The sequence below is a fragment of the Felis catus genome, chromosome C2, assembly GCF_018350175.1.
Source record: "Felis catus isolate Fca126 chromosome C2, F.catus_Fca126_mat1.0, whole genome shotgun sequence".
NCBI lineage: Eukaryota > Metazoa > Chordata > Mammalia > Carnivora > Felidae > Felis > Felis catus.
In genome coordinates, this window is record NC_058376.1 from 81,984,638 (window position 1) to 82,001,155 (window position 16,518).

The following is a 16,518-nucleotide window of genomic DNA, read 5'->3' on the forward strand; positions in this document are numbered from 1 at the left end:
TGGTACCATACAGATTTAGGTGAAACGCACAGTGCGTGTATTTTATGTGCCAAGTGGTTGTGTCATGTCACCTAATTGCCAAGACCCCAGGTATCTATTCCTGTTAAGAAGGATCATGAAGATGAAAACTGATGAGGACAGCTCTACCAACTTAGTGAACCCTGAAGTTTTCCAGAGAAGGCAGCCTCTTTGGGCCAGGGTGTTGTAAACTCCGACTTGCTGGCAACTGCACCCATTTTCCACCGTCCTCTCTGACCTAGGTTGTGATGGGAACCACTCCGGAGAAAGAGAGCACAAGTGTCTGCAGAGCGCGGGACCAGGGTCCCGGGAGGAGGAGGAGCGTGTGGGAGGATGCGCAGCGGGAGGTGGCGCCGGGCTCGGGCTCTCATTGGCCCAGCGGGCGCCCCTCCTCGCGGGGCCGGCTCCGCGAAGGCTGGAAAAGCGGCAGTGCCCAGTGGTGAGAGGCGCAAGCGACCTCCGCGACCGAGCAGACATGGCCGAGTACACGCGCCTGCAGAACTGGCTGGCGCTGATCCGCCTTCGAAACCCGCCGGTCAACGCCATCAGGTAACGGGCTGGGTTGCCTCCAGCCCGGGCACGGAGGGCCCTTCGCCGCCTGCCTGCTCCGAGGCTTTGACTTTCCCCTGCTGGATTAAAAGCAGAGAGACACCGACACAGACAACCGCGGCGAATGCCAGGGCCTTGTGCATAGGTTAGCTTGGTTAACGTTCGCAGCGAACTCCTACCGGTGTTTCACTGGTGAGGAAACTGAGGCTCAGAGGCAGGCAGATGGCCTCTAAGTGGGCGAGCTGGACTCCAACACGGGCCATACGTGCCAGTTTCCTGCTCTTCTACTTGCTGGCAGCTTTGACTTCTCACGAGTACATTCTGTTCTAAAGGCACAATGCCCACTAGACCTTGACCTCTTACTTCCCAATCTCGAATACAGGCTGCCCTAATAAAGTGTAACTCATAAGATTTAGAAATCTGATGATAAAGTTTCCTATTAATGCCAAGGCAGTGAGTAAAGGTGAATTGTGGCCTGGACAGAAATGCAAAGTTCTTTCTCCTGATTTGTTCTAAACTTAAAGGCTTTAGTGCTGTAGTGGAGGATCCATTTGGAGTAAGCCTAGTAAGTAGCCTATGGAGTAGACTGTGCAGTTTATCTTCTTTGATTTCATCATGGAGCACCTTCGCCCCTTTTATTATTTTTTTTCTTTAAAAAACATTTTTTTTAAGGTTTATTTATTTTTGAGACAGAGAGAGACAGAGTATGAACGGGGGAGGGTCAGAAAGAGAAGGAGACACAGAATCTGAAACAGTCTCCAGGCTCTGAGCCATCAGCACAGATGCCTGACGCGGGGCTTGAACTCATGAACCGCGAGATCAGGACCTGAGCTGAAGTCGGACGTTTAACCGACTGCGCCACCCAGGCGCCCCTATAGCTCTGTTTTATAGATGACTCCCTCATCAACTGAAACTTAGCAAAATCTACTGCATGCCCTTTTTTTCCCCAGATCTTGCCTCTGCCTCCTAAATTAGTTTTAGCTTTGGCTGTCAGTGACAGAAAACTCAAAAGAGTAGTGGATTAAACAAAATAAGGTTGATTTCTTTCATAGCAGTGTCTTAGAATGATGTGATTGTTCCACAATCATCAGGGTTCCCAATTCTGTTTATCTTTTGCTCTGCCATCCTCATTTCAGGTCTTCCACCTCTTGGTCCATGATGGCTGCTTATGATCTAGCCATCACATCCCCATTCCTGCCAGAAAAGGAAAAGAGAAAAGCATACCCAATCCTTTAAGAACTCTTCCCAAAGTTGGATATACCAAATCTGCTTCCATCCTATTGACCACAACTTAATGCCTTAGGCTGACTTTACTGGATAACAAGCTGGAAAATGCAACCTTTATTTTGGGCAGTCGTGTATCCAGCTAAAAACTAGATGCTTAATATTTTGAAGAAAGTGGGGAAGGTTGGATATTTGGGGTAATTTGAAGCCCTTGACACATCTCTTGGGTTGTTTTTTTAGACTATTTCAGTTTTCTTATATTTTGCCAATATGACAAATTGAAAGTAATTTCTTCTCACTGTGAATGTCCACATCACTTTATTTGTATTTTCATTATAGCACTCATCTTAGTGTGACATTTTGTCATTTCCTAGGATGTTATAAGCTCCTTTCAGTATACATAGAAGATGTACAATAATATTTTTAAATTGATTAGTGCTGCTTCTAAGTGGCCAAAGTTACAGCAAACTGTAGGAAAATATTATTTTTTAAAAATTTTAGGGGCGCCTGAGTGGCTCAGTCGGTTGAGCATCTGACTTTGGCTCAGGTCATGATCTTGCGGTCCGTGAGTTTGAGGCCCGCGTCGGGCTCTGTGCTGACAGTTCAGAGCCTGGAGCCTGTTTCAGATTCTGTGTCTCTTCCTCTCTCTGACCCTCCCCCATTCATGCTCTGTCTCTCTCTGTCCCAAAAATGAATAAACTTAAAAAAAATTTTTTTTATTCATTTGGAGCACCTGGGCGCCTCAGTCAATTAAGCATCTGAATTCAGCACAGGTCACGATCTCATGGTTCATGAGTTTGAGCCCTACATTGGGCTCTGCACTGACAGTACAGAGTCTGCTTGGGATTCTCTCTGTCCCTCCCCTACTCGCTTGCTCTCTCTCAAATAAATAAATAAACTTAAAAACAAGAAAAAGCGTATTCATTTATTTAGTCCAGTGCTTAATTCACAGTTGACATGTTTATTATTAGTTGATCAAATTAGTGAAAACTGAATAGTGAGTAACTAGGGTTTTTATACATTGCGTGTGTGTTTCAATTTTCATTGTTAGGAAAGAAGTCTGAGATGGTATAAATTTAATTCTAATGGCTCTTGTAATTTTTTTTCTTTTAGTACATCTGTACTCCATGGAATAAAAGAGGGACTGCAGAAAGCTGTAACAGACCATACAGTAAAAGCCATTGTGATTTGTGGAGCAGATGGCAAATTCTCTGCAGGTAACCAGTCTCTAACTCTTTCTTATTATCTTTGGAATCCAACCACAGCCTGAGACCGATGCTGCCTTAGCCGTCCCTGTGGGTAATACCGTAGGGTGGGTAATGGATATGGGAGACTTGAATGGGAATGGGAAACATTGCAGAGAGACAAGAGTCACAGAAAGACGCAGAAAGACCCAGAGAAGATTCTCTTTTGTATTGGATGGGCCTTTGGAGGACACCCAGGCTTGATGGGTGTTATACCTGCTAATATACACTTGTTGGTACATACCTACTCTGCATATATCTCCACCCTATGGGAGCTTGGACGAATCCCTGTAATCTCCTGAACTCCTCAATTTCTCTGTTTAGAAAGTGGATAGTAGTATCTATCTTAATAGGTTTTTGTGAGGTTACATGAGATATATCTGAAAGTCCCTAGTGCAGTGCCTGCATCAGAAGATGTTCAATAAATATTATTTTTGGGGCGCCTGGGTGGCGCAGTCGGTTAAGCGTCTGACTTCAGCCAGGTCACGATCTCGCGGTCCGTGAGTTCGAGCCCCGCATCAGGCTCTGGGCTGATGGCTCGGAGCCTGGAGCCTGTTTCCGATTCTGTGTCTCCCTCTCTCTCTGCCCCTCCCCTGTTCATGCTCTGTCTCTCTCTGTCCCAAAAATAAATAAAAAACGTTGAAAAAAAATAAATAAAAAAAAAGAAAAAAATAAATGTTATTTTTTATTTCTTTCTGACAGAGACTTGAAATTGAATTCATTTTTCTTCCTTAAAAAAAATTTTTTTAACCTATATTTATTGTTGAGACAGAAAGAGACAGAGCACGAGAAGGGGAGGAACAGAGAGAGAGGGAGACACAGAATCTGAAGCAGGCTCCAGGCTCTGAGCTGTCAGCACAGAGCCTGATGTGAGGCTTGAAACTACAAACCACGAGATCATGACCTGAGCCGAATTCAGACACTTAACTGGCTGAGCCATCCAGGCACCCCTGAGTTCATTTTTCTTCTAATAGTCACCCATCTCAGTGACCATGACTATCTTTATTGGGTTATTCTATGAAGATGCAAAAATATTGAAAACATATGGCAAAAGAATCTGAAATGGTGATTCAGTGGTATTTGTAGTAGCTTTTCTTCTTTTCCCAAATGAATATATTATGCCTTTTGTCCTATATGAAGGCCTGTGTAAAGTTACTGTAGCCAATGGAATTTAATGTATGTTAATTGCACCCTGAGAAGAAATAGATATTGGAATCATGACAGTAAAGAAATGTAAAAATGATAATCATTATAAAGTTACCATTTATGTTGCCTGCTATGTGCCAGTACTATATGGGTTATTTATTTATTAATAATGAAAACAGTAGTATTTTTACACATACTTTAATCCTCAGTAAATCCTACAATCTCCATTTACAGATGATAAGGATGAGCCTGAGAGAGATTAAAATAATGTGCCAAACATTAATCAGTTATGAAATGGCTTACTTGTTGTTTTGAAACTTCAGGTCAGAAGCCCAAGATAGTGACTTTGCACCATGGAGAGAGGGATCCCAATTATGGAAAACTCAATATTTCTTTGTAAGAAAGAAGGTAGAAAAGGGAGAATGTAGTTAGAACTCAGGGATAGAAAAAAAAATTCTCCTAGAAAAGCATTAGAGGTGGTTAGACTTAATGGGTTTATATAGAACAATTGGAAAATATACATTCTTCTCAAATTTGCAACATTTACACATTTGACCAGATACTGGACCACAAGAACTTGTCTTAATAAATTTTACTGGGGCGCCTGGGTGGCTCAGTCGGTTAAGCAGCCGACTTCAGCTCAGGTCATGATCTCGCCGTCCGTGAATTTGAGCCGCGCGTCGGGCTCTGTGCTGACAGCTCAGAGCCTGGAGCCTGTTTCAGATTCTGTGTCTCCCTCTCTTTGACCCTCCCCCATTCATGCTCTGTCTCTCTCTGTCTCAAAAATAAACAAACGTTTAAAAAAATTTTTTTAATAAATAAATAAATAAATAAATAAATTTTACTTAGAATATGTTCTCTGACAGCAATGCAATTAAACTAGAAATCAATAACAAAAATATAACTAAAAATACTCATATGTTTAGAAATTAAGTTCATTTCTTAATCCCTGAGTCAAAGTGAAATCATAATAGAATTTAGAAAATATTTAGAACTGAATGATAGTGAAAATGCAACATATATAACTGAAGGATACAGCTAACGCAAAACTTAGCAGGAGATTTATAACCTTAAAGGTATTTATCAGAAAAGGAAACAGACTGAAACATAACGAGTTAAGCATCTATATCAAGGAACTAACCAATGAACTACTAGACCCAATGAAGTAGAAGAAAGGGAATAATGAAGAGGAGAAATTACTGTGATAGAAACAAATGCGATTCAAGACTGTCAAAAGTTAGTTCTTTGAAAGACTAATGAAATCTACAAACCTCTGGAGAGATTGATCAAGAGAAAAAGGGAAAGCACAATGTATATAGGGAATGGCAAATGGGATATCACTGCAGATACTGTAGCCATTAAAAAAGATAATGAAAATATTATGGCTTCCCAATATGACTCAAGTGGAAATAAAAAACCATTAAAGAAATCGAATCAGTAATCAAAAATCTCACAGAGTAAATTCCAGCCCCAAATGACTTTATTGGCAAGCTCTAACTGGAAAGTCAAGGAAAATATTATTTGAATTTCACATAAATGTTTTAGGGAATAAAAGAAGAGGGAACACTTCCCATATTAGTTTCCTTGGGCTGCCATAACCGATGACTTGTGGAGGGTAGAAGTTCAAACTCAGGGTACCTGTATGGTCATTCTTACTCCAGAGGCTCTAGGGAAGACTCTTTGCTTGCCTCCTCTAGCTTCTGTGGTTGCAGGCAATCCTTGGTGTTCCTTGGCTTATTGCTTTATCACTCCTGTCTCTTTCCATGGCCTTCTCGCCTGCGTCCAGATTTCCCTGATCTTATATAGACCCACCCAAATCCAGTATGACCTCATCTTTACTCAGTTATATCTGCAAAGACCCTATTTCCAAATAAGGTAAGTTTCACAGGTTCTGCGTGGGCCCCATTCAATCCAGTACTCTTTCTAACTCATTTCATGACGCTAGCATAATCTTGATACCAACACCTATCAAGGCCAGTATGAAAAAGCAAAACTTACAAATGAAATTTGCAATGAAAGGAAAGCAAAATGAAAGGCAAGTTTCATTCATAAACATAAGTATAAAAATCTTAAATAATATATCATAAAATTGAATCTAACAATATATAAAAAGTGGAAGGCATCACTTTTTTTTCCCGGAAATTCCAGATTGGTTGAACATTATAAGATTAATGTAGTTCATTCTTTTAAAAGATTAAAAGAGAAAAATCATATGAATTTTTTAAGAACTGCAGAAAAAACATTTGATATCATTTGACATGCATTAAAAATAAAAATTTTTAGTAAACTAGGTATAAAAAGAAAATGTCTTAATCCATTTTTGAATACCTATAGAAAACATCAGATAAAATGGTAAGTTGAAAGCCTTCCTGGGGCACCTGGCTGGCTCAATCAGTAGAGCATGAGACTCTTGATCTTGGGGTTTTGTGCTCAAGCCCCACGTTGGGTATAAAGATTACTTAAAAATGAAAAAATCAAAACAAAACAAAACAAAGCTTTCCTTCTGAGATAGGAGCAAGATGAGGCTAGTTACTCTCCCCATTTGTGTTTGACATTGTGTTTTAGGCCCTGGCCAGTCCAGTAAGGCTAGAGAGACAAATGAAAGGTATTGGGATTGGAAAGGAAGAAACAAAACTTCATCATCCAGAAGATATGATAGAGTTTGCAGAAAAATCAAAATAATCTATTAGAAAGGTATTATAATTAATAACTTAGTAATTTTGCTAGATATAAAATCAATATCCAAAACTTTATTGCATTTCTATATGCCAGAAATAAACAGTTAAAAAGTGAAATCACTGTACTCTTGTTTGTACCTTGGTTTCTGTAAAATTGGGATACTAGTACTAACCTTATGCTACAAGTAGAAAAATGTAGTAATAACGTTTAAGAATGTGGGCTCTGTAGTTAAACTGAGTTCAAATCCTCATTCTACCAGTAATTAACTGGTCATATGTTTGAACTAGTCACTTAACATCTCAAAGCCTTAGCTTCCTGACCTGTGAAATGGAGATGGTTATACTACTTAACCTACGTATTAAGAAAATCAAATAAGAGAGTATATGAAACTACTTAGCACGGTGCCTAATGTAAAGTATTTATCCAATACGCACTAATTGCTATTATGACATGAAAAATCATTTAAATCTAAACTTACAGGATTGATAGGCCTGAGATATCTTGTTTTTCTTGAGCCAAAAAGGAATAGAAATAATAACTAATAACACTAGATGAGAGTGTGAGTATGATGGATTGGTGAGCAAAAAAATCATCATCTTGGATTGATGCTGGGTAAGGTACAGGTAGAAATGAAAAGTTAAATAGGTTGATATGAAAGAATTACTTTAACTTTTTAACTCTTGCCAAGCTTAATGTTTTCAAAGAGTAGATAATTCTATGGGGAAGAGTTCAGTATAATGTTACGTGAAAAAAGGAAAATATGAAAAATGATGTTATAGAATGCTTTCAATAATGTTAAATATATATGATAGCAAACTTTCATCTAATTCTCTCCTAAGTCACTGAAGATAGGTGTTATGATAAAAAAGTTGCATAACTTACTGAAGGCCACAAAGCCATTTACATATATGCATTGGGAAACAAGAATTCATGAAAATATTACATTGTTATCTCTGTGTGGTGATTTTGGGGTGATCCTTATGTTCTTTATTATTTTGTGTATTTTTCAAATTTTCTATAATGCATGTGTTATTTTTATAATTAGGAAAAGAAATAAATGTTGCTTTTATTGATCATAAAAACAATCTATTACAAAAACATAAAACATATAACTCACAAATATGTATGTGTTTTATGCTGAGGTTTTATGTTGTAATGATTTATGCTCTTAACAAAGACATAATAAGGTTGGTGAGCAATACTATACAAAAAAAAAGAAGGGGAGGGAGGGCTGGTTCAACTTCTGAATCTCTATTCCCCCTTCTCTGAGGCTTTTAATTTTTTACAGGTAGAGTTACTACCTATCATATGGAAGACAGATTTTAGATTACAGGATTCCTGATCAAGGTTTGAGGATTTTCTCTTGTAATGTTCTACATTTTCCAGGTTATTTTTCCTTCACTGTGTGTCCAGCCAAAGAATTAAATGTTTTGTGGTCCCAAAAGGTCTGAAATTCCTTGAGAGTTATCTGATACCTTATTGTCTATAACAAAGTCCAAGTCTCTCCACCTCTCTTTTTCCTTGTCTGTGTCCTTAGGTGCTGATATCCACGGCTTCACTGCTCCTAGAAAGCCCACCATCGTATTGGGACACGTAGTAGATGAAATACAGAGAAATGAGAAGCCCGTGGTGGCAGCTATTCAAGGCATGGCTTTAGGAGGGGGACTAGAGCTGGCCCTGGGCTGTCACTATAGGATTGCCCATGCAGAGGTAACCGCTAAAGCTCCATATGGGGCTCAGTGTGGGGGGCTTTTTCTTAAGGGAATGTCTAAATGTTGTATAAGCCTCAGTGGTGATCATTTTGAAAGGCTAGCTTCCTGGTTGACAACTCTTATGTATTTTTAGCACTGGTTTTTCAGTTGCTATGCATCAGCACAGTGGTAGTAGTTGTTGACATGTTGAAAAATGTCCATTCCATGAGTAAATAGCTGTTACCCTGAGCCCCATGACTGTCCATTTGCTTCCCTAGCCCTAGCCCTTGGGTCTCCCCATAAAACACAAACCAAAGGGGAACTACTGGGTCGGTACAGGGCCCCCACGACTCTGCTCCAGTAGTATGACCCACGTCATGTTCCGCTGAGCCATGCTTATGCAGCATGAGGTATAAAATATTTTGACTCTCATCCCTGAGTATGCGTACTTATTTAAATTTTTATTTCCTCAAAGGTTTTGGTTTTGTGGTCCCTTGTAATTATTAGTACCTTAGAAGACAATTTCCTATTTGAAAATAGCACAAAATTGTAAATCCATTTGTTTCTGGAAATAGATTTAATTTGGGCTATTAGGTATGTAGATGAGGTCTGTGATATCAGTCTCAGAATGGTAACATTTTGTAAGTAACATATTTTTCTAATGATAAAGATAATGTTGATCATTGTGATAGACTAAAAAATACAGGAAAGTATAAAGATGTAAACTAAAATCCCCATAAACTCACAGTTCAGAAATAACCACTATTAATATTCTATTTTATTTTCTTTTGGTCTTCTTCCTATGTAATACATTTTTCTTATAGCTTTTTTTAAATTTCTTTTTCTTTGCCATCTTTAAGAAAAAAAACACCTGCAGGGACGCCTTGTTGGCTCAGTTGGTTAAGTGTCTGACTCTTGGTTTCCGTTCAGGTCATGATCTCATGGTTCCATCTGTGGGATCAAGCCCCAAGTAGGGCTCCATGCTGTTAGTGTTGGATCCTCTCTCTCCCTTCTCTCTGCCCCTCCCACGTGCTCTCTCTCAAAATAAATGAACTAAACACACACACACACACACACACACACACACACACACACAAAACCTACCTTTGGAATTATATTGTATTTCATTTGTACTCCATTTTTATACTAATATCATATTTAGCCTATTTGTTTATGCATTCTGCCAATCTGTTTTAGAGAGTTTAATCTATTTACATGTAACACAATTACTAATAAGGAAGTACTTACTTCTGCCATTTTGCTATTTTTTTCCTTTGTCTTCTATCTTTTTTGTTTCTCAATTATTCCATTAATGCTTTCATTTGTATTACATAGATATTTTCTATTACCCTTTTCATTTTCTTGTTCCTTCTCTTACTATGTGTTTTTGAGTTATTTTCTTACTGGTGGTAAGAAAGTCCTGGTGATTACAATTAACGTCTTAATTTAAAACAATCTAGTTCAGGGGCACCTGGGTGGCTCAGTCGGTTAGGCGTCCGACTTCGGGTCAGGTCATGATCTCACGGTCCGTGAGTTCGAGCCCCGTGTCGGGCTCTGTGCTGACAGCTCAGAGCCTGGAGCCCATTTCAGATTCTGTGTCTCCCTCTCTCTCTGCCCCTCCCCTGTTCATGCTCTGTCTCTCCCTGTCTCAAAAATAAATAAACGTTAAAAAAAAAATTAAAAAAAAAATAAATAAAACAATCTAGTTCAGATTAATGCCAACTTAATTTCAATAGTATACAAAAAAGTTTGCTTCTATATGGTTCCGTTACCCACTACTTTAATGCTGTTATTGTCACAAATTGTATCATTACACATTTGTATGCCCATTAACATAGATTTTTTTTTAAATATGAAATTTATTGTCAAATTGGTTTCCATACAACACCTAGTGCTCATCCCAACAGGTGCCCTCCTCAATCACCCAACTTCCCCTCCCTCCCCCCCATCAACCCTCAGTTTATTCTCAGTTTTTAAAAGTCTCTTATGGTTTGCCTCCTTCCCTCTTTGTAACTTTCCCCCCCTCCTCCATCTCCCCCATGGTCTTCTGTTAAGTTTCTCAGGATCCACATAAGAGTGAAAACATATAGATTTTTTATTATTGCTTAATGTAGGGGTCTTTTAAATCAGATAGGAAAGAAGAATTATACAGAAAAGTTTATATTAATTTGTCCTTTATATTTACCTAAATAGTGATCCTTTATCATTGTTTGTTATTCCTTCACATGGATTTGAGTTCCTGTCTAGTGTCCTTTCATTTCACTGTGAAGGATTTCTTGTGGGGCAGATATGCTGGCAACAAATCCAATTTTTGTTTTTACCTCAGAATGCTTTAATTTGCCTTCGTTTTGATTTTTCTAAAGTTTATTTATTTACTTTGAGAGAGAGAGAGAGAGAGAGAGAGAGAGAGAGAGAGAGAATGGGGGAGGGGCAGAGAGAAGGAGAGAGAGAATCCCAAGCAGGATTGGGAGTGTGGAGCCTGACATGGGCCTCGAACCCATGAACCATGAGATCATGACCTGAGCCAAAATCTAGAGTTGGATGTTTAACCAACTAATCCACCCAGGTGCCCTTTGTTTTCATTTTCAAAAGCTAGTTTTGCTGGATGTAGAATTTTTGTTTGACATGTTTTTTCTTTTAGTGCTTTGAATATGTCAACCTATTGCCTTTTGGTCTCCATGGTTTCTGACAAGAAACCTGCTGTTAAGCTTATTGTAAATAGTCTTTAAACATATCATTTTAAATGGCTGTATAATTTTGTCTTATAGATATACCATAATTTATTTAACATTTCCTTGTAGCATTAAATTTTTTTAATGTTTATTTATTTATTTTGAGAGAGAGAGCAGGGGAGGGAAGGGAGAGAGGGAAAGAGAAAATCCCAAGCAGGCTCTGCATGAGGGTCAGCACAGAGCCAGACATGGGGCTCAAGCCCATGAACCCTGAGATCATAAAATGAGCTGAAATCAAAAATTGGACACTCAGTCAACTGAGCCACCCAGGCACCCCAGCATTTTAATTTTTATAAGGGTTTATGAATAAAGATATATATCCTAAGTGCTCCTTTTTCTGTGTCCCTCTCACCATGCCTTCTGCACACTGAGTGTAGATATAAGTTATAAGCAATGATAAGTCAGGGGATGGGGATGAACAGTGATGGAAAAATTCTTGACTGACTGATAGGAATGCCTTGTGTGAGAAATGCTTAAATATTCCAGGTATTCTGGAGCTCTTGGAATCACAATGTGGGTAAATGACAGTCTGCATTAAAGCACCCTCCTCCTCCCATCCTGTGCCTGTAACAAAACTAACAGAACTTTAGCCACTTTTAAATAGCCAAGAGAGGCATGTGGTAAAGGGCTTGAACTCATTCTCTTGCCTGGACTGAGGTTGCTGTCTAATTTTTTTTCTGTAAGAGCTTTATTGAGATATAATTCAAAACCCATATAATACATTCATTTAAAGTGTACAATTGAGGGTGCCTGGCTGGCTCAGTCAGTTAAGTGTCTGACTTTGGCTCTGGTCATGATCTCATTGTTCCTGGGTTCAAGCCCTGCATCAGGCTTAGCACTGACAGCTCGGAGCCTGCTTTGGATTCTCTGTCTCCCTCACTCTCTCTGCCCTTTCCCTGCTCATGCTCCCTCTCTCTCAAAAATAAATAAATAAATAACAAAAAAAAACATTTAAGGGGCGCCTGGGTGACTCAGTCAGTTGAGCATCCAACTTCAGCTCAGGTCACGATCTCGCAGTTGGTGGGTTCGAGCCCCACGGTAGGCTCTGTGCTGACAGCTCAGAGCCTGGAGCCTGTTTCTGATTCTGTGTCTCTATCTCTCTTTGTCCCTCCCCTGCCTTTGCTGTCTCTCTCTCAAAAATAAACATTTTTAAAAATTAAAAAAAAAACATTTAAAAATAAAATGTACAATTGAGGGGTGCCTGGGTGGCTCAGTTGGTTATCTGACTCTTGATTGGTCTTGATCTCGGGGTTGTGAGTTCAAGCCCTGCACTGGGCTTCACGCTGGATGTGGAGCCTACTTAAAAAAATAAAAATAAAGTGTACAACTGAATGGTATATCAGCATATTCACAGGGCTGTGTAACCCTTACCACAGTGGATTTTAGAACATTTATTATACCAAAAAGAAAATTCATACCCTTTAGGAGTAACCCACCATCTCCCCTCTCCCTCAGTCCTAGGCAACCACTAATCTACTCTCTGTCTCTATGGGTTTGCCTATTCTAGACATTTCATATACACAGAATCATACAACATGTTGTCTTTTATGACTGGCTTCTATCACTTAGAATAATGTTGTCGTCGTTCACCCATGTTGTAGCTTGTCAGTACTTCATTCCTTTCTATGCCAAATAATATTTCCTTGTATGGATATACCACATTTTCTTTATCCATTCATCAGTTGATGAACACGTGAATTGTTTCTATTTTCTTGGCTTTTATGAACAATGATGCTAGGAAAATTTGTGTAACATTGTGTGTGTTGTGTGTGTGTGTGTGTGTGTGTGTGTGTGTGTGTTTATTATAGTCATCCTATTGGATGTGAAATAGTATCTTCTTGTGGTTTTGATTTGCATTTTCCTGATGGGCTAATGATATTGAACATCTCTTCATGTGCTTATTGGCTATTTTGTATCTCTTCTTTAGAGAAATGTCTATTCAGATCCTTTGCCAATTTTTTAAATGTTTTTTATTTACTTTTGAGAGAGAGAGAGAGAGAGAGAGAGAGAGATTGAGTGGGGGAGGAACAGAGAGAGAAGGATACCCAGAATCCGAAGCAGGCTCCAGGCTCTGAGCTGTCAGCACAGAGCCCAATGCAGGGCTCAAACCCATGAGCTGTGAAATCATGACCTGAGCTGAAGTCGGATGCTTAACCGACTGAGCCAGCCAGGTGCCCCTCCTTTGCCCATTTTTAATTGGATTGTCTTTTTATTACTGAGTTGTGAAAAGTTCTTTATATATTCTACATACATGATTAGCAAATATTCTCTCCTATTCTGTGAGTTTTCCTTTTAATTTCTCGGCTTCCTGGCTCTTTTAGGGCTCCATAAAGCTGTTTCTGGGCAATATAACGTTTGTTGGCTGAAACAGATCACAATGGAGTCAGAGAAAAAAATATGTAAGAAGTTAGAGATGTATTTCAACATGAAGACTTAGGGACAGCACAGCTCTGTTTATGTTGTTAACCTAAGTAGAGGGTGTGCACTAATTTGCCCTGTAAAAACTTTTTTTTTTTTAATTTATTTAAAGTGTCAGGGTGCCTGGGTGGCTCAGTCAGTTAAGCGTCTGACTTCTGCTCAGGCCATGATTTCAATGGTTGAGGCTCTATGCTGATGGCTCAGAGCCTGGAGCCTGCCCCTCCCCCACTAGTCCTTTGTCTTTCTCTCTCTCTTTTTCTCAAAAATGAAAAAAATTAAACATTTTTTAATTTATTTGAAGTGTCTTATTTATTTTGAGAGTAGGGGGAGGGGCAGAGAGAGGGAGAGAGAGAATCCCAAGCAGGCTCCACACTGTCAGGGCAGAGCCTGATGCAGGGCTTGATCTCAGGAACCTTGAGATCAGGACCTGAGCCAAAATCAAGAGTCGGACGCTTAACCAACTGAGCCACCCAGGCACTCTCGCTTTTTGTTATGTATTTATTTTAAGAGAGAGAGTGTGTGTGCATTGCTCTGCAGAAACTCCTGAAACAGTGTTTTTGAAAGTGTGGGAAATCCAGAGGAATCCTCCCCTTTACTCTACATGCTGTCTCATTCTAATGACCTTTATGCCTTCAAACTTTAATAGGCTCAAATTGGCTTCCCAGAAGTCAGACTAGGACTCCTTCCTGGTGCAAGAGGAACCCAGCTTCTCCCCAGACTCATTGGAGTTCCTGCTGCACTCGATTTAATTACCTCAGGTCAGTACAAACCCTGACAACAGCTGTCTAGAGCAATGCGAGGAACTGGTTTAAGATTTAGAGAAATTCTGGATTGACCATTACCCACTCAAGTAATCTTAAGAGGATACTTTAATTTCTTTGACTATCAATTTTCTCATCTGTAAAATGGAAGGAGTACTTTCCCTGAGAGCTTCTCAGACATTACCATGAAGATCGCATGTAAGTGCCTCCCCCCAAAAATTTCTTTAATGTTTATTCATTTTTGAGAGACAGAGACAGAGCATGAGTGGGGGACGGGCAGAGAGCGAGGGAGACACAGCATCTGAAGCAGGCTCCAGGCTCTGAGCTGTCAGCACAGAGCCCGTCGTGGGCTCAAACCCACAAACCACAAGATCATGACCTGAGCTGAACTTGGTCGCTTAACCAGCCGAGCCACCCAGGCACCCCATGTACCTTCTAAATGAAAGTGTTTACAGAGCACTAATTATAAGTAAGATTTTATTATAGCTCGCATGTCCATGCATAAACACTTGTATTCACATAGGGTGTATTATATGCAGACTCAATTTAGAAATTATAATGTACATGAGAATTAAAACCAGAATTGTCATGGAAAGGTTTGAAGTTATAGTGTGGAAATGACTGAATTTTTCATTTTCCAAGTATTAAGATATTAGCTACAAATGAAAGTTCTCTTTCCATAGGGAAAGTGAACAATGCAACAATAGAAAACATTTAGAGATCCTGGATTTACCAAATCCTGTAAGACTTATAAAGAGATTTCCAGTTGAAGTAAGGTTGGAAGAAAGAGTCATGTTTTGATTGACAGTGTTTCTTCTCTCTATATTTCTGTGGGTCGGGAATTTGGGACCAGCTTAGTTGGACTCTAAGCTCAGGGTTTCTCATGAAGTTGTAATCAAGACATTGATTAGAGCTGTAGTTGTCTGAAAACTTGAGTAGGGCTGAAGGATCTACTTCCAAGATAGCTTCCTCACATGGATGGCTAATTGGTGCTGACTGTTGGCATTTCTTCTCCACATAGACCTCTCCCTAAAGCTGCCTGAGTGTCTTCACAATATGGAAGCTGACTACCTCTGGACTGAGAGATCCAAGAGAGAGCAAGCTGCGATATCTTTTAGGACCTAGCTTTGGAGTTATGCACCATTTTTTCTGATTGATTATGTATTTTATATATATATATGAAATATATATTTCATATTTTATATATGAATATATGAATATGAATATTAATATATATATTTATATATATATATGAAATTATTTATACAGGTCTTCCCTATTCAACATGGGAGGGGGCTTGAACACCAAGAGGTGAAGCTCACTGGAGCCACTTTGGAGGCTAGTTACTTCAATTTTATACTCACACATATGCCTATCTATTATGTATATATATATATATATGTATATAATATGTATATACATACATAGTAAGTTAGATATATATGTAAGTTACATATTACTATGTATAGACATAGTAAGTTAGAAGGAGATAAGTGCTAAGGAGAAAACAAAACAAAGTGGGAATATAAAATGTTAGAGATGGAGGGGTAGGTAATATTTTAATATAAAATGTTAGGGATGGAGGGATTAAAAAGGCTTTCCTACTAAATGACATCTGAGTAAAGACCTGAAAGAGATGAGGGGGCTTATTATGCCAATATCTGGAGAAATGCATTCCACATGGATAAATAGCAAATGCAAAGCCCTGAGGCAGCAGGATACTTGGAAGTTTCAAAGAAAAGCGAGAAGGTGGATACAGCTGGAGTGAAGTGAGGAAGGGAAAGAGAGGTAGGGGATGAAGTCACATCGTGTAAGGCTTTGAAGAGTGTACAAAGACCTTTGGCTTTTCTTCTCAATGAGGTAGAAAGGCATTGGAGTGTTCTGAGCAGAGTCACATGCTCTCATTTGTTTTTTAAAGGATCACCCTGGCTGTTGAAAATACATTAATTAGAGGTAAGGCAGACACAGGAAGGCTGATTAGACGCCTGCCACAGTCATCCAAGGGACAGATGATGAGAGCTGGGACCTGAGCGGTAACAATGTAAATGGTGAATCA

The 16,518-nt window shown here is 39.3% G+C and overlaps 1 protein-coding gene across 1 annotated transcript in view; it reads left to right on the forward strand.

The window, feature by feature from the left end:
• The first annotated feature begins 408 nt into the window (after positions 1-408).
• EHHADH (enoyl-CoA hydratase and 3-hydroxyacyl CoA dehydrogenase) overlaps positions 409-16,518 on the forward strand; it is a 44,616-nt gene continuing 28,506 nt past the window's right edge. Inside the window, exons 1-4 of the mRNA XM_003991838.4 lie at positions 409-567; positions 2,905-3,008; positions 8,398-8,570; positions 14,348-14,459. Of these exons, the coding sequence (XP_003991887.1) occupies positions 494-567; positions 2,905-3,008; positions 8,398-8,570; positions 14,348-14,459 (463 nt within the window). The 5' untranslated portion in view covers positions 409-493. The remainder of the gene's footprint in view (positions 568-2,904; positions 3,009-8,397; positions 8,571-14,347; positions 14,460-16,518) is intronic.